At 42.0% G+C, this 23,400-nt stretch overlaps 1 protein-coding gene across 2 annotated transcripts in view; it reads left to right on the top strand.

Moving 5' to 3' along the window:
* Window positions 1–17,964, top strand: part of LOC135915504 (condensin complex subunit 1-like) — a 54,884-nt gene extending 36,920 nt beyond the window's left edge. For both annotated transcript variants that reach the window (XM_065448613.1, XM_065448611.1), the window contains exons 28-34: window positions 894–988; window positions 4,169–4,249; window positions 4,948–5,099; window positions 5,189–5,226; window positions 6,920–7,058; window positions 11,829–12,027; window positions 17,498–17,964. In XM_065448613.1, coding sequence (XP_065304685.1) covers window positions 894–988; window positions 4,169–4,249; window positions 4,948–5,099; window positions 5,189–5,226; window positions 6,920–7,058; window positions 11,829–12,027; window positions 17,498–17,834 — 1,041 coding nt within the window. In that variant the 3' untranslated portion in view covers window positions 17,835–17,964. The remainder of the gene's footprint in view (window positions 1–893; window positions 989–4,168; window positions 4,250–4,947; window positions 5,100–5,188; window positions 5,227–6,919; window positions 7,059–11,828; window positions 12,028–17,497) is intronic.
* Window positions 17,965–23,400: the final 5,436 nt, after the last annotated feature.

Raw genomic sequence — 23,400 nt, 5'->3', positions numbered from 1 at the left:
CCAGAAAGCGAAGGGGAAAAATTGTCATTTGTGTGAGTGTAGCACGAAACTACAAATGTAGTTCTGCGGGATTTGCTGAACTGGTTTGCCAAACCAAAAAGTGAGGATCGCTCATGACTTTGCTGAGGTCCTCAAGATCCCTTGTAAGGGGTCAACGACCCCTCACTGGCACCATAACTGGGGTGTGCGTCGTTTTGTAACACTCGTGCCCCTCCGCCTGTCGAATGCATTGTGTAGCATGTACAGTCTTTGTCAGAAGTATACAGGCTACATTGCCTGTGATGGCCAAACTTATCATAGGCTGTTTAAGGGAGTTTCTTTCATATGTCATAAGTTCTAACACTCTGAAGCATGAAAAAAGTTCTCGTACTCGCTATTCAGAGGTCTGGATCATCAGGAGCGCCACTGGAACCGCACCACCTAGCCAAACAACATATGCGTTGAAAGCAGGGAGTAGCCCGTATATTTTTGCCGAAGGATGTACATCATTGGTCCACTTGGTGTGACAAACTTGCCAACAGAACTACAGGATTTGGCCAAGTCAATATGTGCACATGAGACAGTGGATGTTTTTGTTGCACATTGTTAATGTGCGTTGTGGCTTCCAAACATGGAATTTCAGATGTGCATACAGTAAAACCTCAATTAAATGTTCATAAAGCCAATGAATACAGACAAATTCATAGGCAATACCAGGAAAGTAGACTTGCTATCCTTACATTGTTAAGAACAGCTTAAATAAAGGATACAAAACAAAATGTAGTAAAACAGTGCACTCCTGCTTTTTACTGTTCATGTCATCAACTCGAGTGTCGACCCTGTTTACTGTCAATTTAAAGCTGCCCTGCTCTTGCAGCTGAAAACATGTCCCATGTGTTTTTTAAATACTGCAGGGGAATGCCTTGTACAACCTGCTGCCCGACATCATCAGCCATTTATCGGATGAAGAACATGGCATAGACGAAAACAATTTCCATGTTGTCATGAAGTAAGCATATTTTTATAATAGTATGAATTCTTGAGAATCATGTAGTACAGCACTTTGTCTTATATTTATTTATTTATTTGTTTATAGTACCCTCAGGGCTTACAATGAAGCATTACAGAGGGGAGGGGCTAATAAATACAGATAAGTATGCAAGAAAGGAGAAAGGAAACACTAATACTAATCAGATTAGAATGCATGGTACAAAGTATAAATAACTCGAGAGCGACACAAAAAAAGCATACTGCGGTAAAAATATAATTATACAAAGAAAAACGGAAAACTTCAGTAATACAGATTAAATATAAATACATGGTGTATAGGACAGGTTAGAGTGAGACAATAAGCACAGAATGATAGAAAATAAAGTATAATACAATATACAATGTTTGCAGATTAGGTAGATAATAAAAAAGAAAACTTATCAACAATACTGTTCAGGAGAAAACGGAATTGCTTCGTTATACATTCATATCAAGGCATACTAGATAATATTAGTAAGTGCCTTACGGAAGTTATCTGTGTTAGTTATACAGACTAGTGGATCCGGTAGGTGATTCCATTCCTGGCATGATTTTGGAAGAAATAAATTACCATAGGTAGACGTTTTGTGGAATGGGATGTTCACCTTATGACGATGGTCCAAGTGTGCAGAAGTAAAAGAGGCTGGTTCGATAAGGCGTGATTTGAGTGTAGGAATTAAGTGGTATATTTTATGGAACAGGCAAAGGCAAGCGATTTTTCTGCGTTTGGAAAGGAGAGATATGTTGAGGGCAAGTTTGATGCTAGTTACGCTTGCTGTGCGCTGGTAATTGTTAAGAATAAAACGAACGGACCAATTCTGCACAGCTTCTAAGCTGTTAATTAATGTTAATTGATGAGGGTCCCATATTGAGGATGCATACTCTAGATTAGGCCGAATGTAGGTGACATATAGCTGTTTTTTCAGGGAAGAAGGTGCGAGTGAAAAATTTCGTTAAAGATAGCCCAGCATGCGGTTAGCTTTTGATGTAATGTGTTCGATATGTCGTTTCCATGAGAGATTATTTCTAATGTGCACTCCGAGATATTTATAACAAGATACTGATTCAAGTGCCATTTTGTTAAGATGGTAGGTATAAAAAGATACTTGGCTGCGTGAGATTCTCATGAATTTACATTTTGAAGGGTTAAGATTCATGTGCCAGCGGGAGCACCAGGTTGTAACGTTATCAAGGTCCGATTGTAATGTAAGCATATCAGAATCATTAGTTATTTTTCGGTAAATTACGCAATCGTCAGCAAACAAACAAATAGAGCTAGTGATTTGATTAGGCAGGTCGTTAATATAAATGAGGAAAAGTAAAGGCGCCAACACAGAGCCTTGTGGTACACCCGATTCTACTGGCACCTCTGGTGAGTCATTGTCATTGATGGTTAAATATTGGGTACGATTACAAAGAAAGCTGCAAATCCATTTGAATATTAAAGGGTCAATATTTAGAAGGCTTAGCTTATAGATAAGTAACTGGTGATTAACTTTATCAAAGGCTTTAGAAAAGTCTAAAAAAATACAGTCCGTTGCAAAACCCGAGTCCAAGAACGCATGCAAGTCATTAGTGAATGTTATTAGTTGTGTTTCACAAGAAAAAGATTTTCTGAAACCGTGCTGATAAGGGCTAAAAAAATTGTTTGGTTCAAGAAAGTTTACAAGGTGAGTGAAAATGATGTGCTCAAAAATTTTGCAGGGTACCGAAGTTAATGAGATTTGTCTGTAATTCAAAGGGTGATGTGGGTTTCCCGATTTAAAAAGCGGGGTAACCTTACCAGTTTTCCAATCAATGGGTAGGGCACTGTCGTTAAGTGATGTAGTAAAAATAAAGGTAAGTATGATGGAGCTGTATTCTGCAGTGTTTTGGAGAAACTTGGAATTAATACCGTCAATACCACATGATGATGACCGCTTTATCGTGAAAATTCTGGCTCGGATACCTGCTGGGTCCAGGGTAATGGGATCCATCGCTGGAAAGTTGAGGGATGTAAAAGGGGGATAGTCACTTAAATTTTCTGTGCAGAATGATTGGGCAAACGTGTTGTTTAGTACAGAATCGCAAAGATGATTCGGAACTTGATCACCTGAATCGTTTACGAGACTTATAGTGCTATCTTTGGTACATTTCATAACGTTCCAAAAGCGTTTTGGGTTAGTTTTTTGGGTTTTGGGTTAGTTATAGACCAGTCCCACTGCTTATCCGTAAAACAAATCCTTGCAAACTTTAGAGAATGGCTTGCATTTTGAGACATCACGAGGATTTTTTTGTTGGTAGGGCAGAGCACTACTCTTCATGTTTGTTGGGTTTGCAGAAAGACACTCTATCACTGAGAACTCTATGGGGGGGGGGGGGGAGTTCAGGAGGAAATATTGGGAGGTCGACCCCCCCCCCTTTTTTTTATAGCTGCTTCTGCTTGTGTCCATCATTTAAGGCATCTGTTGTATTGTTTTTTGGTCACGACCAGAGCTTGGAAGCTCTTGTTGTGTTCAGTTGGTTTACTGCAACACATTACTGTGCAGCAAAAGATACCAAAGTGGCACCCTCTTCCTAAATATAGAACCATCTCCAAATGGTAACAGCAAACTGCGCAGTGTTTTGCCGTAATAATGACAGGCGTCGCCACCATTTTGTGTCTGTAAAATTGATCCGCCCTCCTTCTTTCTTCTTTTTCTTTAAGGCGGCATTGCTCCAGGTGAAAAGTTATTCTGGACGAAGTGAACCAAGTAATGCAGCAATACACTGCATTAAATTTCATAATTCTGAAATGTGGCCTTTACGTGAAGTTTCAGCACATGCGAGCCAACGTTTCATACATGCCTTACCCACTTATGCAGCATTCAGCTTGTAGGGATCAAAGCACAAGGTTCAGCTTTGAGACCAATGGTTGCTATAGGGAATACAGTTAGGAAATGTTTAAAAGAATTGTTAGGTCTCACCATATCGTGGGTCATTTGCTTTTGTTTTCACCACAACACAGGAATTCAAATGGGACTGCTACTTTTATTAATTACAAGCATATTTTTTACAGTTTATTGGGTTACTGTAGTAGAGTTGTGCTGTGTTTGTAATGCGATATCATATACAACTCCCCTACCGACCCAAGAATGTGGGTCACTACTCTAAAACTTTTTTTTCCCTCTCTCTCTTCCAGGTTGCTCTTCTCATGCATCAGCAAAGACAAACAACTTGAAAACTTTGTGGAGAAGCTGTGCTTCAGATTCATGCTTATGACGTAAATATATTTCTTTATTGATATTGTTGCTGCTACTGATAGTACTACTACTACTACTGCTACTACTACCACTATACTGCTACTTCTACAAGTTTTAGAACTTACGTTTGAGGTATCTGGGTGCTGCTTTTCAATGCAAAGCACAATCTTGCAAAGTGAAATCTTAAACTGAGGGGCTATTTTCTTTTTTTACATTTTTACCAGTGGAAGGTAATATAAAAATATATGGTAGTTTTAAAATATAATTAAGAAAAATGTCTATATACAATTTAAACATTAAAAGCAAAATTCCAAGCAACTCAACATCATCATCGTTGTCACTTAGTAGTATTTTGCTAAAAAGTGTTTTGAGCCACGATCCAGTGATTTTGCCCCGAAAAATGTTGCCAGCACTGTCTGGCATGTACGCAAGTTGTCCTATGTTGATGCACATCTCTCGATCATGTCACACACCACAGTAAGCGTAAACATTATGTCTCATGCCCTTGGCTATGTTTGTGTGGTGCTTTGCTATGATGCTTGCGGCTAGGTCTTCATTACACATCATTAGTTTGTGTTTATAACGTTGACATTAGATGTTAACTTTCTGTGTCATGCAGAGCATGTTTGTTTTATAGACGTGCCAACATAGTATAGGTGTTTTGAAGACCCTTGTGCAGCAATCTGATATGTGCAGTTGCCTGTGCGTGCTGTTGCAGGACGGAGCGCCACTGGCGTGATCTCGCATACTGCTTATCCCTCATTCCATTTGGAGAACGGGGCATCAAGAAGCTGCACGAAAACATGGTCTGCTTTGCGGACAAGATGCACGTGGATGCCGTGTATGAAAGCATCACAGGCATCATATCAAGTGAGATGTTTTTTTTTTTTTTTGTCATTCTGTAGTTGTAGCTTTAACCCAAACAAAGCTCCTTACACGATATATGTTCTTAATTTCAGATGCGAAAAAAGCGCAGGTAATGAAAGCCGACGTTAAGGTGAGTGTTTCTAAAAAAATAAACCGTTAGTATATCTTCATAATCATAGCAGCCATCTTGTGACATGCATGTACATAGTTTTCTCCCTTGCATGAGCAGTGTTCCGAATTGGGCATTCATAGCCAACACAGGGACATCTCTTATGAAAGGCTGGTCCCCTTACGGTGTCTCTCATTTTAATTTTACAGTTCAAGGATATCTATCATCTTTTACTGCTCCTTTTAAGCCAGGCATATTACTTAATGAAAATCTATTAGTCCACTCATGGCAAAGTTTTCAGCTTTCTAGAGTTTGTAGGTTTGCCCAAACAACACTTGGAAGAAACCATAAACCAAGAGAGGGAAATGAAAGGAAAAAGAGAAGTTGATCAGAACACACACACAAAAAAAAGAACCTGTTTGCCCCATCGTGACAGCTTAGTGGCTATGGCATTGTGCTACTGAGCTCGAGGTTGCAGGTTCAGTCGCGGCTGCAGCGGCCACATTTCGAAGGGGATGGAATGCACAGAATGCTTGTGTACCAAAATTTTGGTACACATTCAAGAACCCCCAAGCGGTCAAGGCTAACACGAAGTCCCCCAATACGGCATGCCTCACAATCACATTGTGGTTTTGGCACATAATGCCCCTGAATTTAGGTTAATTTTTAAAATCAAGTTTGCTACCCTACGCTTGGGGAATGGGGTAGGTAGAAAGATAAGAAAGGAGAGAGAGATTGATCGAGAGACGAGGAACAGATACAAGTGACCACAGCCAGTAGACACAGAAGATTGAAAAGTACCTGCAATGCTGTTTTGAACATTGTCAAATTCTGCCGCATTGTGTAACTCCACCACAGTGATGTTTTCACCCAATCAGAGTAGGCATAACCATGCTGTGAGCCAATCAGAGCTGAAAGGATGGTGAATTTGGAAATGCATATGACCGAATTTGAAATTCTATCAGCTCTGATTGGCTCTTAGGGCAGCTATGCCCTTGATTAGTTCAATATGCTAACATGCCAGTATATTTGATATTATGCATATACATCTAATGCACTGTTTTGCTTTTTGCTGGTAACTGTTTTTACCTTGTTATAACAGTTCACAAGTTATTGTTTGGCAGAAGACGAGCTTACTGTATCCCAAATTTCTTGGGCATTGTCGCAGGTTTAATAGCAAATGAGTATTCTAAAGAGATTGCACATGCAACACGAACCTTGTTGCGTGTTCTCCAACTTACAGCAAATGTACCCGCAATTAGTCTGGAATGTGCAGTGATACATGTACTATAAAAAGTGGATAGACTGGAATTGCAAGTTCTGATTCAATGACAGGCGCCTTTGTTCACTGCCATCATCACAGTTTGAGCTTGCTTGTTTTTCTGGGCACTAGTTCACTGAATAAAGAATTGGATTCTTGATTTACAGTATTAGTAATGTTTGATTCTTTACCGTCACTACAACGTGGCAGCACGGCAGAATTTGACAGTGTAGGAATTGCCTTACTATAGCTTGGGCTGTACACAAAAGCATACTGCTCGGCTGCAACTTTCATGACATATCAAGTAATTGTAAAGAAGGGGGTGCAGCTCTGATGTGTTTTGTGCACAAACGAGCACGTTAGGCTAACTTGGAGGGTTTCCATTCCTTGTTGCCTTCTATCCGTACAGAACGACGAAAGCGTGGCGAACAAGGTTCCCGTTTTCCTTTGCAGGTGATTCTCGAAGAGTTGGAAGACCTTGTGGAAGAGCTCCGGAACAAGGGCCTCACCGAGAGCGAGCTGGTGCAGAGGACGAAGAAACGCTCCACGCAAGCATCGGCCACCAAGCGGGGGGGCAAGCAGTCTTGCGCAAGTAAGTGGCTGCGACCTCCAATTTGCAGCAACTAATTTCCACTCGGATTCGCAAAAAAAGCAACTAAATTCAGGGCTTGCAGGATATAGCAAAAGACAGTGACCAAGGCACTCGTTCCTAGCAGGCGATTCTTTTGGAAAGCACGAACTGGTTACATGGAAACCGATCCAGCGAAATGCAGTGCAAATATAAAGCTATAAAAAAAAGCTTGTTTGCATAAAATTGCAATTGAGAAAACTTTCGGCAGCGAGTTAGGCAAGTGTAGATTCACTGTAACATCAGAAACTAGTATATCTGGCTTGTAGAGCACGCTGTCGCAGAGCACTTCTAGGTACAGGCAGGGTCAAAAGTTAACGAGATGCGGAGGTACAGAAAAAGCCGGATATTTTCTGATACTTGGCATGGAGCCAGGATTTTAATTGTGCCGCATGTACTAATGGACATGACCAACACAGTGTTGTGCTACTGTTTTAATGTGGCTGCAAGCTAAAAGTGGGCTGATTGTTGACTTTTTTCACAGAATGCGCATCCCGTAATCTCTTGTGCCTACGTGTAGCTCTCAAACTTCCTCTTGGAAGTGGTGCCACTGACGTGCCTGTTCTTGTTCATCAGTCACCACTTCAGCTGCACATGAACAATTCCTCGGAGAAAAAAATGCATTTGCGGACCTACCAACCTTAGATTTCGAAAAAAATGCTACAATCAAAGCGAAAGAGTACTAAAATTTGGTGGCAGATACTAAATGTTGCTAAATTTCTCAGCATGTTGACTATTAAAGATTCACAAACTTTTCTCTCTAGGCATGCTGTGAAAAATCACTCTGCTCTGTAGTGGCAGCACCAACGACCTGTGCCATAGACAAACAGAAATGTCTGAAATTTATTCATGAAATATTTGTCTAATGGCTGCCAAAATTTCTATCGTTTTATTTGTAGTGTTGTATAACTTGGTACCCACCGTGGTGGCTTAGCGCTTAAGGCATTGCGGAGCTAAGGCGTTGCACTGCTTGTGGGGGGATCACGGGATCGAATCCCGGCCACAGGAGCGGCGTTTCGATGGTGGCAAAATTGAACATTTTTAAATGAAATTATGGGGTTTTACGTGCTAAAAGCACTTTCTGATTATGAGGCACGCCGTAGTGGGGGACTCCGGAAATTTCGACCACCTGGGGTTCTTTAACGTGCACCTAAATCTAAGTATAAAGGTGTTTTTGCATTTCACCCCCATCGAAATACGGCTGCCGTGGCCGGGATTCAATCCCACGACCTCGTGCTCAGCAGCCCAACACCATAGCCATTGAGCAACCACGGCAGGTGAGGGCAAAATGCAAAAACAACCATGTACAATGCATTGGGCACACGTTAAAGAACCTCAGATGGTCAAAATTAATACGGAGCCCCCACTACGGCATGCTTCATAATCAGATCATGGTGTTGGCACGTAAAGCCCCAAAATATAATTTAGTATAACTTGGTGTCGTTGCTGAGCTGCGAGGACCTTATAATCGACTGATAAAGAAATATAATAATAAGGGGTTATGAAAAATTGACCAGTTAGTGTATTCGCCTTCTTTTGAAATCCTGTTTCATTTCTTTCCTAGCTAGACACAAATGAAAAATCATACAATTACTGGGGTTAAGACGACAGTTGTTCATAATCTCTAAAATGAAGCAATTCACACAGTGGAATTGTAAAAGAAATGGCATGTATGCACGTTTACCTTCTGCGTGGTCAAACATTTCTTGATGATCATTATTTTCTGCCATAGCACCTGGACCTTCAGGTGCACATAAGGTGCTGGGCTGTCATCAGGATAGTATATATATATAATAGACAGGTTTAAAAATAGTGCACTTTGATGCCAAAGGACCAAGACTATAACTGGCTAAAATGAAAAAAAAAAAAACATTTGAGTATAAATTTGAATTCCAGTGTAATGAAATATCAGTTTTAACAAAGTAAGTGCAGTAGACTTCCATCAAGTTTATTTGGTTTGTCGAATAAGTTGATCCGGACCAAAGGTGCCGGCTAGCGCCCATGTATATATTTAAGGGCCCAAACTTTCGTCATTTCAATCCTAAAATTGGCGTTTGCCAGATAATTTGACCTTGACCGCATGCACGCCCCTGACCCCCATGGTGACCCCAATTATGAACCCTTTAGGGCAACGTCTCTCTCGGCAGAGTTTAAGCGACAGTGCATGCATAAAACGTACGTCATCTCCTGTCGAAAACACATACTTACCACCTGCCCTAGGAATATTTTCCGCCAGTAATGGTAGCTCACAATTTCTGATTGCAGTATGTACCCGATTCTAACACGCGCCTTTTCTTTTTCTTCTCCCCCCCCCCCCCAGATAATCAAGTTGAAAGCCGCATTCATATGCTTTGTCGCATTACGCAACTGTGTTGCAGAGAAGCCAACTTAAAGAATACCGTGCGGCGAAACTGACTTTAGGAAATCAGCCACTATAATGCAACACATATTGGATTCTCCCCCATTTTTATTCCTAGAAAATGGGGCGTGCTTTAGAGTTCTCCTTTATATAGAAAGCTTAATTTAATTTGCATGTAAACTTTCTACTTTGGACTCTTAGAAAGTGGGCACATGTTAAAATCGGGCAAACACTGCCAAATAAAACAGTCATGTGTTTTGATGTTCTTGCTGCATCTCGTTTAATTCGACCCGCCGGATAATTCGATCAATTTCGTCCCATCAGGGTGGAATTATGGAAGACTGTATGATATATGGTTGGCCATGCTTTATTTTCATGTGTATTCTACCGCTGTCCAAAACAATATTGCTTACAGCAAAGCAAAACAGTTCAAAATATGTTATTCTGGTAGCAAAAAAAAAAAGGTAAATATGCGACAAAAGCAAGTTAATTTGGACGTGCATGAGCATTTTGGCCAAAGGTTTGGTTAACTGGTCTGCGGCTGGAGCATGCCTTGTTCAACACGTGTGATCACACTGATCACATGGTGGCATAATAATGATGCTACAAAACATGTCTGTAATGTAGCATTGTTCATGTATTGTCATCAAGCCATAAATGATCCTCCAAAATTTACACAAGGGTTCTTGATGGCCCATCAAAGCCTTCCACTTCCACTTCCATTTCTTTCACATATGCACCAAATCATGAAATTCTTTTTTCTTTTTCAATGTTATTGGTGCGTGAATAATAGATATGACGGAAGTACAGCAGAACCCCATTGATAAATTCACATTAAAGGGACACTAAAGGCAAATGCTAAGTCAATGTAGACTGTTTAAATACCATTCCAGAAACCTCGCCATGCTTCTTTCTTGCCACGAAAAGACTTAGTTTACGATAAAATTGCATCTGAAGGGTCCGAGTGTGTTTTTTAAAATTCAAATCTCCCGCCACCCTGTCAGAGGAGTGGTGACGTTGCATATGTCATCACCACCCTTTGCTGCCTTCGTTGAGTAAAATGGCACCCGACAGATGGCAGTACCGAGCCAAGACAGAGCGGTGGATTCGCCGCTGCAGCTGCTTTTTGGTCAAGTGCCGTAGACCATTCAGGCATCCCGTGACATCACATGGAAGTTGAATTCTCTGCTACCTGCAGTTTGTGCGAGTTTCGCAAGCCAGCAAATTAAGCGCAGCACTACACAATAACGAAACTATTGATACGCGAAATTGTTTCAGTAGTTTCGGGGTTGCCCACAAGCTTGATTTCGTTTTGGTTTCCCATCATTACCTTAAAACACCGCCCAATAGGAAAACAACAAAGCGCGTCTCGTGCAACCGGAGCACCTCCAGTTCAACATGTGTCGGGCCGTCTCATGCTACAACAATCCGCGCGATGCTTCGCACTACATAGATGTCAACAATAGTTGAGTCTTTCAAATCTTTTTAGTAACTTCAAATTGTACGTTTGCCTAGTTAGTACGTTTTCTCTCTCATTTTTTTTTTTTTTTCTAAAACGTATGAACGAGGTTTTACTGTATTTTTGTGTTGTATGTGGCTTCTTTACAAGGCTTGACTATAGAACAGTGGTTAGCTGCTCTAACTATTGTACTTTGGAGAGTTAGACACTTGAGAAAAAAATGCTAATTTCTGCTGTATCAATAAATTGCCATGCTGTACTACCTTGAAGGTGCACTCCCACCATGTGAAGAGGCTTTTGTAAGCCAGCTTTTCATGATATCACAGATATCGATTGCGTCTTCTCGGGCCTTGCTGACTTTTTATCAGTGAACAGGGACTGCAGTGTATTCCAAATGAGCCAACACTGAACTTAGCAAGTTTAAAGAATTTCTGCTGAGCCACAGTGACTGAAATATAAAGATATTTCTTGAAATCCACAATGTCAGACTGACATGCCTGCGCTGGGGTTTCAACACCAAATTCAAAAGTAGATCTCTGACCCTTCATTTCTCTTCAAATCGTCAAGCTATTACCACAAAATTAAAAGAAAAGCGTTTTTGGAAGAATATTAGTAGAGGTGTGTAAATGCCGCAGTATGTTGCGAAATGGTGCACTTTAGCATATACCGCTGTCTAGTGTTATCATATTCTTAACCCAGAGGTGATTGTAGAAACAATGGAAACTTGAAGTTATGATAAATAAATAAATTAATTAATTAATTAAGTAATAAACAGATTTATGCGGCTATCTTACAACAACACAGGCGGGACGGTGCCTTGTTCACGCCGGCTGCCTGCAAATAACAGTTTGTCAATGCGTGAAACATATTTTTTTTGTCCTCTCTCATTCCCTTAATTTTGTCCTTTTGCACACAGCACCAAGAAATCAGAAAACACCAGCTCAAGGCAAGAGAAAATGCCGGAAGAAAATGTCGCGCCTCTCCGAGAGCAGCGACGACGACGAAGAGGAGCAGGCGTCGCCGCCGCCGTCCACGCGAAAGGCGCTGCCACGACGGCAGTGCAAGGTTCAAATACAGTTCAGCGACAGCAGCGAAGCCGAGATGGGTGATGATGAGTGAGTTCCTCGGTCTTGAGCAGGCATAGCCTGAGCAGCTGTGCTCAAGATCGAAAAAAGATGTAGATGCTGCCACTCGCATGACAGCGTTGCGCACGAGCGGGTGCACTATTACATTAACGCATGGTCGTCTTCCTCGGGAGTTGAGTGGATGTAAAAAAGAAACACTGCCGCAGTATTTTCCTACTTTTGCTTTGGTATACTCTACGGTTTGACAGTAAGCTATGCAAGTGTTGGTTCTTGTCTTTCTTTCTTTTCCTATATTTTTTAAATATCTTTAAATGCGATAACGGATGGCTGCATTTAGCAGGCAGCATGCCTTGAAGTTGAGATAGCCACATTCCTGACCAAAAAAAAAAGGAAAAATGCTGTCTTTGTCATTGGGAAACGAAGCAGTTTAATGATTTTTTTTATCATTTCCTCCAATGCTGCTTTACAAAGCCTGTTTCCATTCCCTAACATGCATGCAGGCGATCAAAAGTAAGACCCTCTACAAGACCCTTTACCCTTCACTATATTCTTAGTTTCGGAAATATTTTATTTTACAACTGTTTTTTGTTAGCATCAGTACTGACGTTTGTACAGGCATAGGACATTGTACTTTGTCTGCTCATGGACTGTGTTTTTAATTTTATTATTCATTTTATTGTTATTTTTCCCTTTTATCCTACACTACTGTTTCAGTGCATTTAGGTTGGAGTGATTTCTGTCGTCTTACTGCAATTGTATTTTTTTTTAAATTCTGAAATTGTATCATATGTACGAGAAGACCCGATTTCAAATTTCCTATCGGTTCTTTTATCCTCATTTTTCCCCCCAAAAGAATTTAAACCTTGCTTTTACAATCTTTATAACTTTGTTTTCATCTATAAAATTGGTTGTCTTAGAGCTAGGCTTCACTAACGTGAAATGAGGTCACATGCATTGTATTGCTAGAGGACACAGCTTTTATCTTAGCCAAGGAAGGGGCATGGTTTTATGTTTTAGTTTATGTTCATAACAAAGAGGAACAAATGTGAACAAAAATACCACACCAAGAGGCAGGCCTGTGGTTGGAGAAATAAGACAAATTTTCTCCGTTAGCTTGCAATGCGCTGAATGCAACCAATATCCACGATAGGGAACACCAAACAAAAATGACAGAGTGTGTTGTCTGTTGTCACCTGTTATTAGTTATGCTACCCAGTCGTACTCAGTGCATTACGGGATGAGACGAACACAGACTAGCCCAAAAATTTCTCACTATGAATCTGTGTTTGCTACCAGGTCAAGGAAACAAAGCAGACTGGGATGGAGGTTACGAAATCCAACATGCAAAGGTTGTAGGTCCAAATCCCCAAAGATTACCCGAGTTCCCTTTGCCCATTTTTCTGATTTGTCAAAAATGTGAACAGAAATATACTGCGGCGTATTCAGACAAAAAAAAGATGTGTTTTTATTAGGTGGTTATAGTCTTCAAACCCTAATGCAGGTCCTTTATGTCCACCTTATCTGCTCTGCTATGCAATTTTTTTTCCTGTTGTGGCTTCAGTAACTGTCGACCACATTGGTAGTCACTTCACTCCACAGGCCCCTCATTTTTTAAATCTAGTTGTTCTCGTGTGAAGAACCGCCATTGAAACATTGTTACTGAAACATTAGTGATAGTGCATTGAAGTATTATGGATGTATCATCAGTTCATTAATGCTCCTACAAGCTTACTTCATTTTTGATTGTACATACCTTACTTATTTATAGAAGGGAGGCTAAAATTCTAGTGTTGCAGTATGTATCAGTCGTGAAAGATAGTTACTTTGTTAGCATTTATCACAGAACTTGGGACAAAATGGACAGAAGTGGAGAGACACACAGAGGTGCTTGTACTAGAAATGAACATTGCAGCGATTGAGAAAAGATGTTTTACCAACAAGGCTGAAACTAAACCCTTGCAAAGTCAATTTTTTGCAATGTGCAAGCCACATTGTGATGCTGCCGAACAGAGTGAGTGGGGTGTGAGAGAGAGAAGTGAGAAGTACCACGACACGGGAGGAAAGATTCGAGATACTCGCAGGTCATTGCATTTTTGCCTGCATTGTATGCACTCCTTTTTTCTTCTCTTTTATTTTCCAGAATAGAGCACACTATAAGCATGGTATATCAGCAAAGGCCATATGCAATAAGCAGATTAGATATAGACTGCAGTCTTGCACTGTCTGACAAGCTATGCTGCATATAAATTGCTGTGAACATCTGCTGCGCACATTATTTATTGATGCATACATTACATAGGCATACTGCTTTGTTGTACAATAAGTGGCAGTGTAGTGTTCAGAACACTGTAAAAAAAATATTGCTGTGTGATATTACGGCACATTACTCATTTTCACCCCGAGCCTTGGTGCCAATATTTGTTCATTGGCCGAGAAGAATGTAATTGTCTAAGCCTCGATTTATGTCAGTCAAGTTCCATAGCTCAACTGAAGATGGCTGAAAGGCAGGGTACCGCAGAACAGATGTGACTTGATCTTGATCTGGGCACTGCACGTCTGAGAAACACAAGTGCGTGTTTTTGCATTTGTTTACATTCCTCTTTCACAGCCGCGATTTTCTTTGCTCTTCCACTATCATGTTTTTGTTTTGTTTTTTTCGTAGAAACCTAGTGAGCAATGACTCGAGAAAGATTTTCTGTGTAATGGGAGTGGCGCTTCAAAGCATTTTTGCTGCCTCATTTTCAAAATCACAAAGATCAGCCAACTATACCATCTATGTTTTTCATGCTCCCAGTTACTTCACCTATAGAACTAAAGCATGTGCTACCATTATTTCAATATCCAGAATTTATTTCATTTGGCTTTTCAGGATGGAAAGGACACTGCTAATTTCATGCGTTGTCGTTGAACCCGTGGTCACAAATTCAGCCTTTTTTTTTTTGTTTTTCTTTCATGACTGTTGCATGCTGTCATCATTGTACATGTTTCCTCATCTCTCATTATCACAGTAACATTGAGCTATTCCATAGCTGCCATATATGTATTGCATTTGCTGTGCTGTTTATATGTTAAAAACACTGTCATTTGGCTGATTGCCTAGCAATATGTATGTGCTGAAGAATAAAATACTGTGCTGTAAAAGTTTCTCTGTACTTTAATATATATGTACCTATATATCTCTGGCATGAACACAATGTGAGCAGTACTCTTCATGAACCACAGGATATATGTATATAACTAAAGCATTCTTAAAGGGGCCCTGAACCACTTTTTATCAAAGTGGAACAAAGCATTTCAAGTGAAAATAGGGTATTTCAGAATACTTTGCCACAAAAAGTACTTCAATTCGTTCAGCAGAAGTGGAGTTATTGGCAATCAAACACGGCCTCCACCGTGCTCCCGTTCCATCTTCAATGTCTTGCACTGTGAAGGCTACGGCGCAATGGGGCGTGCAATTAAGAACGGTCCGCTGAGGTGCAAGTTTTGCCAGCCAGTTGCGACAGCGGCGTCAACTTTTCCTGTAATGCCACCGCAACCCTCTAGCCACACGGCGTCACTAAGTCTACTGTGTCCGCCAGACAATGCGCCACGTCTGCTACTCTGCGTCGTGGGATTGCCGAGATGAGTTCGACGAACCAGGCTTTGTGACTAAACACACCACCGCCAACCTGGTCTGCCGTGAGCAAGGGAGGTCCCGAGGGAACGTCTTCGGAGGCCCCTTCCCAGGCGCCTTTCAAGACGCAAGACAATGGACAACCGGCAGCCGCGCTGCGGGGGTCAGCTCGGGGAATAAGATGCGCCTTTCTTGAGGTAAGCCCCGAGTTCTGCGAAGGCCGTCTGGCTTCGGTGGGGACCGTGAACCTGTCCGGATGTGTGTGTGTCCCTCCCGCAGAGAGGCGGCTCGTCTATGGTGCCTGTTCGAACGTTTCCGTCACCTTGGGATCGAGGGAGGACCGAGTGTTTATAAACCGCTGTTGTGCGGTTGCTCAGTGTACTCCCTCTGGCAGTCATGCTAGACTGATGAACTGCAACGTCCTTATGTAGATACTGTAAATAAACCCATATTCCTCGTTCTCGATGAGAAGCAGTCCTTCCTTTCAGCAACGTCCCCAGCGTGGATAAGTTGGACGACGGCATGGGCCAGCTACCATCTAATTCATGCCCGACTCCAATCTTGACAACTGGTTACGAACGGTGGGATTGACCTCCCAATCCTCGCAACTGGATGCCAGCGCTGGGATCGTCCTCAAACCCTTACAGTGCCCACAACGCTCCGCCTTCTAAATGTCACAGTGGCACGCAGTTCAAATTTCATTTCGGACGTTGACGTAGACACCACAACTTCCGCCTTTGGTGCTTACGATGTGCTAAACTTAAGCCAGACGCGGTCATCCTCAGCAAGCCGCAGTGCACTTAGCCAGTGGACTCGTAGTGGGACCCCGCGTCAGCCACGGTATCTACGCCATGTAGCCGACTACAGCTTGATGTCTGCTATCGGCCAATAGCAGCCGTCTAAAGGAATGACGAAATGAAGCGCCCAGAAAATAGTGAGGACAGGACCTTCTGTTGAATATAGAGTGCTTTAGAGAAAGGTGACTTCGCGATCCGCTCACAAGCTCCACGCACTGCGTACGACAATAAAACTTGGCTGAGATGTCGACAGCAGCGTATGCTACCCACGGACTATGTTATTTCACCAAGCCCGAGGCATAAATGCATGATTTGCATCATGCATTTTATGTATTTGTCTAGTAGCTATGACGTGAACTATATAGTGCTATATTATGCAATGTGAGCAATAGTCGTAGTTCTGGCATGAGAGGATACACCGGTTCTTTCGTGTAGATTGTATCATTTAAGCATTCAGACTGTGTTCCACTTCAATGAAACTATTTTTAATGGCCATCCTTGCAGAATGCCCCCAAAATCCTCATGCAGTGACGACGTAATCGCCCATTAATAACTTTTTTATGGATATACGTACAACGTGAATATCCGTCTGGATGTCTAGAAGTCCCTGTGTAAGCGCTAGTAACTACTACCTCCCCCTCATTCCTGCTCACAAGAAACAATGAAGACTGCAGCAAAGGCCTAGCGTGGTACAGCAGTATCAACACCTTGTCTTTGTTCACATGTAAAAAAATGGGCATCCTTGAGAGCGATTTCATTCAGCCAACTTAATCATTTGCAAAAGCACTTTCAAAAGGTGCATTTGCAGGCCAAGGAGCAGGGCTTATGTCTGGGCATCTCCAGATACCTCAATGTTTAATAGCTAATTGAGCTACTATAACAAGGCAGGATAATACACGGAAAGTAGAAGTGTCACTTTGTTGCAATCACTGCATTGCTGAGTATGAGCGAACATGTGGTTACCATGGGATACGGAGATACGGAGCTGCGTAAAGGCAAATGTCTTCCGTCTTGAACTCTAGATCTAGGAGATGCATGCAGATGTGTGCAGCAAAACTCATCAACCACATGCTTTGTTGGCACTTTGCAGGGTGAATGCCATAAACCCAGATACTGAAGGAAGCACAGGTGCTGCCACCCCACCAGACAGCGGGAAGACGCCATTTCTTAGCCCTACGCATGATTTTATAAGGGGCCGCCAGCATCGCATATCTACAAAAGCAAGTGCTCTAGTGATGGATCTTCAAGCCATCCACAAGGCTGCGCAACAAGAGGCTGCCTACACTTGGACACCCGAACGTCTTCGCCCACTCCTTCGCATCCGTTCAAGAGCTCGGGAAAGTACACGACACCCTCACGAGTACACCCTCACGACATTGCTGCCATCTAGCTGCCACACAGCCCTACTTAAAGGGGTGGAGACGTGAAAATTTTCGTTTATGTGTTCTTCGATTCAAGCGTTGCGTACTGCTTCAGGAAGCACGATACACATGGCGGGATTCATATATACTTGATAAATAATTTAATAATAGCATTATTAAACCGAGCGATTTTGGTTTCGGGGCTCCGGGTGATGCTATGACGTCATAGGAGAGGAAACGCAAGACGGCTTGGTCACGTGGGTAAAAAAAATAGTGACGTAAAACTATGCTGCGTCGTCTGCTCGCGCATACGCGTGCTCTGCCAGCAGAGGTAAACAACTGCCGATTCGAAGTGCATGTCACGATTATTATAATTATTGCGAAGAGCGACAACAACGGTAAAAAAATATTGCGGCTTGTGAGAGTCGGTGATTCATTCCGAAGCGCCGTAAGCTTTAGCTGTGAAGTGAACCGGAAAAGGCCTAGCGACGAAATCGGCGGCGGCGAACGATGAGAGGCGGTGAGGCTGCAGTCGGTGCCAGAGTGACCACACCTCGGTCGCTTATTGGCCACTTTGACGTACGGCTGCCGCACAAATGGGTCCTGGGCCCGTCCTCTCTACGGCAAGGAAATCTCGCCACTTGCGAACAAAACCGCCGTCACGCGGGGGCCCGCGAACGGCAAACGGCGTGTGGCGAGTTTTCGTGCCGGTCGTGGACAGGCCTTCACATTAGGCCAAGCGAACGAGAGGTCAGGTCAATTTATTTCCTTAAAGGCCCCTTTATCAGGGGTGTTACATAAGGGGTGGGGCACATCTTGCAACAACAATTCGATGTGATAACAAACAAAACATTTGAAAAGTGGTAGATACCCTGTATAAACAAGTAGATACTCATTACAAATTGTCACTTAGAAGAAAAAAGCTACAGTTATTTTGGCCGAAGAGAAGAAACAGTGGCAATGGACAATTTACTTCAGTAACTAGTGGAACATTTGAAAAAAGGTAGATACATTGCATACAATCGAAAACGTATGGTGGATGATGAATTTGTACAAAAAGGCAATTCATGGTTTTTAAGCAATCTTTAATAATTGCCCGTGGAATTGACGTGCACAAAAGATATAAATATACAATTGACTAATTCACAAAAACATACTACCCAAGTTTCTATCTAATAATTTTGTGGACAACACCATTTTTGATACGTGCAATCAAACTTGCAGTAAAAATGCATTTATTTTCCTCCACACACTTAATAGTCATCGGTATGGCGCTAGATATTTTCCTTTAACTTTTGCTCTAACGGGGCTTTTAGGCTATTCATTAGGCCCTATACTAAATATGTATCTTACTATGTTTAAAAATGGTGCTGAACTAATCATGATGGCATTTGGAACTACAGGTCTTATCTTCCTTGGTTTATCTGTAGTTGCAATGAGTCCTGCGAGAAATTTTAACACTCATTCCATTTACTTTTTAACAAAATGCCATTTTATGCACTGAAGCACAAAAGTAACTGGACCACCAATGTGTTTCCTCGCAATGTTTGGGAATCAATATGTAGAAACTGGCGTACCATCCTGGGAATTTGTTACAAGTGGATCCGCCTGGTGAATAAGGTAATTAGTTAAACACTTTATAAGTAAAATATTGTTATTTAGTCAATTATGCGTTTCGACTTTACACAAAAATAATGTCCTCACCTTTGAGCAATACAGCTCAAGGATTAGAACTGTGCCATCTATGACAGGTAATTCTTTAAAATTGGTTGATGTTTTTACAAAAACACCTTGGCAGACACAACGGCACCTGTATATGATTGCTTCCTTCTCTTGCTAGAGCCTGAAATTCGGGATTTAGTAATGGTTGCCAGTATGTATATTAGACAAAAGGCTTAAAAGGAAGCTTTAGCTCGGACCCAACTCCGACGCGGCCTATTCAAATACATGTAAAATGTAAAAACGTTTTTCTAAAATAACTCCTTGACCGATTTTAATGAAATTTGGTGCATCTGAGAGAGAAAGTGAAATAGAAACTCTAGTGAATGTTGGGAGCGGATTTTCGATTTAGGGCCTGAATTTTGCTAAAACGATCTTCAAAAATGTGAAAGTTTGAAAAAAAATGGAAGCACGAAGTTTACAAATTAAGAGCACTGCATCAAGAACAGATATTGCGGTTCTGTAAATGGCACCCATTATATCATTGAAAGCAGACAAATTCAATATGTCATTTTATATCTTACGTGAATTTGTTACATTGTGTACAAGGGTTCTGCAAAGGCTGTATTTCCATATTACTAAGTTCTTTAGGATTTATGTGTGACATAAATTTTGTCCGCTTTATACGTTCTATTAGGTGCAATTCATAGAATTGTGATAACAGAGTTCTAAACATGATAGTTTCTGAAATTTTCTGAAATTTCTTTGATTTTCTGAAAATTTTCCATTTCTGCCAATTTTTAATAAAATATTGACGACCTAAATAAAAAATTCGAAACCAACAGTCACTAGATTTTAAGTTTTTCTTTTAAGTGCAACAAACCTAGCTAAATTTGGTGCGGTACCTTGCCAAGAAAAAAGAATTCTCCTTTTACATGTATTTAGATAGGAGCACCCGAGCTAAAGCTTCCCCTTAACCTTCTGGCATGGAGCAACAGCTTACAGAAGTCTCACTGGTGCATTCCCTTTATCCTACCTCGCTGAATGCACCCCGAAAACTGTTTCCCCATTTGAAACACTAAATTTAGTAAGCACTTTTTATTTTCACGAGTGCCTTTACGATGTAGGTGATGAGCAAAATGAAGCTGGACCTGCTAACCGTGGTCCTGAGAAAAGTTTGTGTTGTGGTTGCAAGCTAGGAGCAATGAATGAACTAGTGCACTAATATTTAAACTATTAGGTACTCCCAATTAAGATGGCAAAAGTTATGTGTCATAATGATGTGCATTCTCATCCTTGATTTTATAATGTGGGGGGGGGGGGGGATGCTCGATTCTCGCGTGTCTCCTGTGATTTGGCTTCGCCACATAGCTGTGCGCCGGCGGTGGTTGCAGAATAGTAGGACAGATGACGCGATGGATGGATGGATGGATGTTATGAGCGTCCCCTTTGGAACGGGGCGGTGGCTTGCGCCACCAAGCTCTTGCTACTATGCTGCCTAATATCCTACCTAGGTTAACCCATGAGAAAAGAAAAAAAAACACACTATGAACTACCACGTCCAAATTTTCTGATACCCTATTGCGAACTGTGCTTTTGTACGTCTCCGTCCTTTGTCGTTTCCCTACTTTTCTTCCACCAATCCTCCAATCGCCTCTTACTGATGTCTATTGCGGACCTGTTTGCTTTACCACTGCTCCCGCTGAACCCAAGGGCTTCAAGGAGGCCAGTGGTGCCTAAATCGACCGCTGGATAGATGTCTTCACATTCTAATAAAATATGCTCCGTCGTTTCCCTAGCTTTACCGCAGCAAGCACATGCTTCTTCTTCCTTCTTATATCTCGCTTTATACGTGCGTGTTCTAAGGCATCCCGATCTCGCTTCGAAAAGTAATGAGCTTCCCTTTGAGTTATCATAAATGGCTTCTTTCCTAATTTCGTTTTTTCCCCTTAAGTAGTTACTCATGGCAGGTTTCTTTTCCATTGCCGCCACCCATGAGATTAATTCAGCCTCTCTGACTTTCCGCTTGACCTTCTTTGTTGCTGTGTTGCCCACCCCACAGGCCGCATACTTGCTGGTAAGCTTCCTAGTTCTTTTCCTCCACTGTGAATCAATGTTTTGCCTGTACAGATACCTGAACACTCTCCCAGCCCATTTACTTTCCTCCATATTCCTCAGCCGTTCTTCATACTCAATTTTACTGCGAGCTTCCCTCACTTCAAAACTAGTCCAGCCCATATCCCCTTGCACAGCTTCATTTGTAGTCTTCCCGTGAGCGCCCAATGCGAGGCGACCCACTGACCTTTGGTTCCCGTCGAGTCCTGATTGTACCCCTGATTTAAAGCAAACAACCGCATTTGCAAAAGTAAGTCCTGGAACCATTACCCCTTTCCACATACAGTGTGGAAAGGGGTAATCGAGTGTTGCGCAGCTCACGCCACCTATCGGCAGGGTTACTTGGGTGCAAAAGGGAGTAGTCTCTTGCCCTTTGGCTTGGGGTTGGTGGCATGTGCAGCTGTTTAAACGATCGCACGCCAGCCGGCACGCTTTGCAGGAGTGCCCTAAGAAAGGCTTCGGAGCGGGGCACCAGGATGGATCAACATGATTATGAGTTTATGTCTGGCGTGAGGCAAACATAATTGCTCAATATCCTGTCACAGTGAGTCGGGCTTCCTCGATTTGTCAGCGGCCATCGGCATGTTCCATTAGTTGTGATTCGGCTAACTGGCATTGCAACTAGAAGGTGCTATAAATGCCCTTTCGTTAATTCTCACTACTGTGTTGTCTGTCGTTCCTTTGTCCCAAGAGCACATTTGAGACCCCACAACTTGCAAGTATATTTTTAATGGTGGTGACAAATTTGGTGCAAAAATAAATGGCTACTTTCCATTTCGGCTCTTGCTCCTTTCCTTGAGTCATCATCATCATCTTCAGCCTGTTTTATGTCCACTGCAGGACGAAGGACTATCCCTGCGATCTCCAATTACCCCTGTCCTGCGCCAGCCGATTCCAACTAGCGCCCGCGAATTTCCTAATTTAATCGCTCCACCTAGTCTTTTGTCGTCCTGGATTGCATTTTCCTTCTCTTGGTACCCAGTCTGTAACCCTAATGGTCCAACGGTTATCTAACCGGCACGTTACATGACCTGCCCAGCTCTATTTTTTCCTCTTGATGTCAGTTAGGATATCGCTATACCCGTTTGCTCTCTGATCGAAACCGCTCTCTTTCTGCCTCTTAACGTTATGCCTAGCAGTCTTCGTTCCATCGCTCTTTGCATGGTCCTTAACAAATTGTTCTCAAGCTTCTTTGTCAGTCTCCAAGTCTCTGCCCCATATGTCAGCACTGGTAAAATGCACTGATTGTACACCTTCCTTTTCAATGATAATGGTAAGCTTCCAGTCAGGAGCTGGCAATGTCTGCCGTATGTGATCCAACCCATTTTTATTCTGTAAGTTTGCTTCTCATGATCAGGTTGTCCTGTGACCAGAGTGCCCTTCACTGACTATAGAGGCTGACTGGCAATCCTGAACTCTTGTTTCCTTGCCCAGCTATTGATAATTATCTTTGGCTTCTGCATATTAACCTTCAACCCCACTCTTACATTCCTTCTGTTAGGGCCATAAATCGTTTGTTGTAACTTGTCTGCATTGTTGCTGAATAGAACAATGTCATCAGCAAACCGAAGGTTGTCGAGATATTTGCCGTCGACCTTACTCCTAAGCCTTCCCAATTTAATAGCTTGAATACTTCTTCCAAGCACGCAGTGAATAGCATCGGAAAGATTGTGTATCTAACGGCAACAGTCCACTTGTAACACGTTATTTGATCAACAATACTTGGGAAAGTGCCTGGAAAATAAATGTGTGAAACAAGCTTGTCTAACATGCTGAATGACCAGCTGTTCAGTGAAAATGAAACAGAGGTTTCCACACCATTGAAGTAGTTTAGTTCGAAAAATTTTTCCTCAAACCA

Source organism: Dermacentor albipictus, chromosome 2 (genome assembly GCF_038994185.2).
Source record: "Dermacentor albipictus isolate Rhodes 1998 colony chromosome 2, USDA_Dalb.pri_finalv2, whole genome shotgun sequence".
Taxonomy (NCBI): Eukaryota; Metazoa; Arthropoda; class Arachnida; order Ixodida; family Ixodidae; genus Dermacentor; species Dermacentor albipictus.
This window is presented reverse-complemented; position numbering and strand designations above follow the sequence as displayed.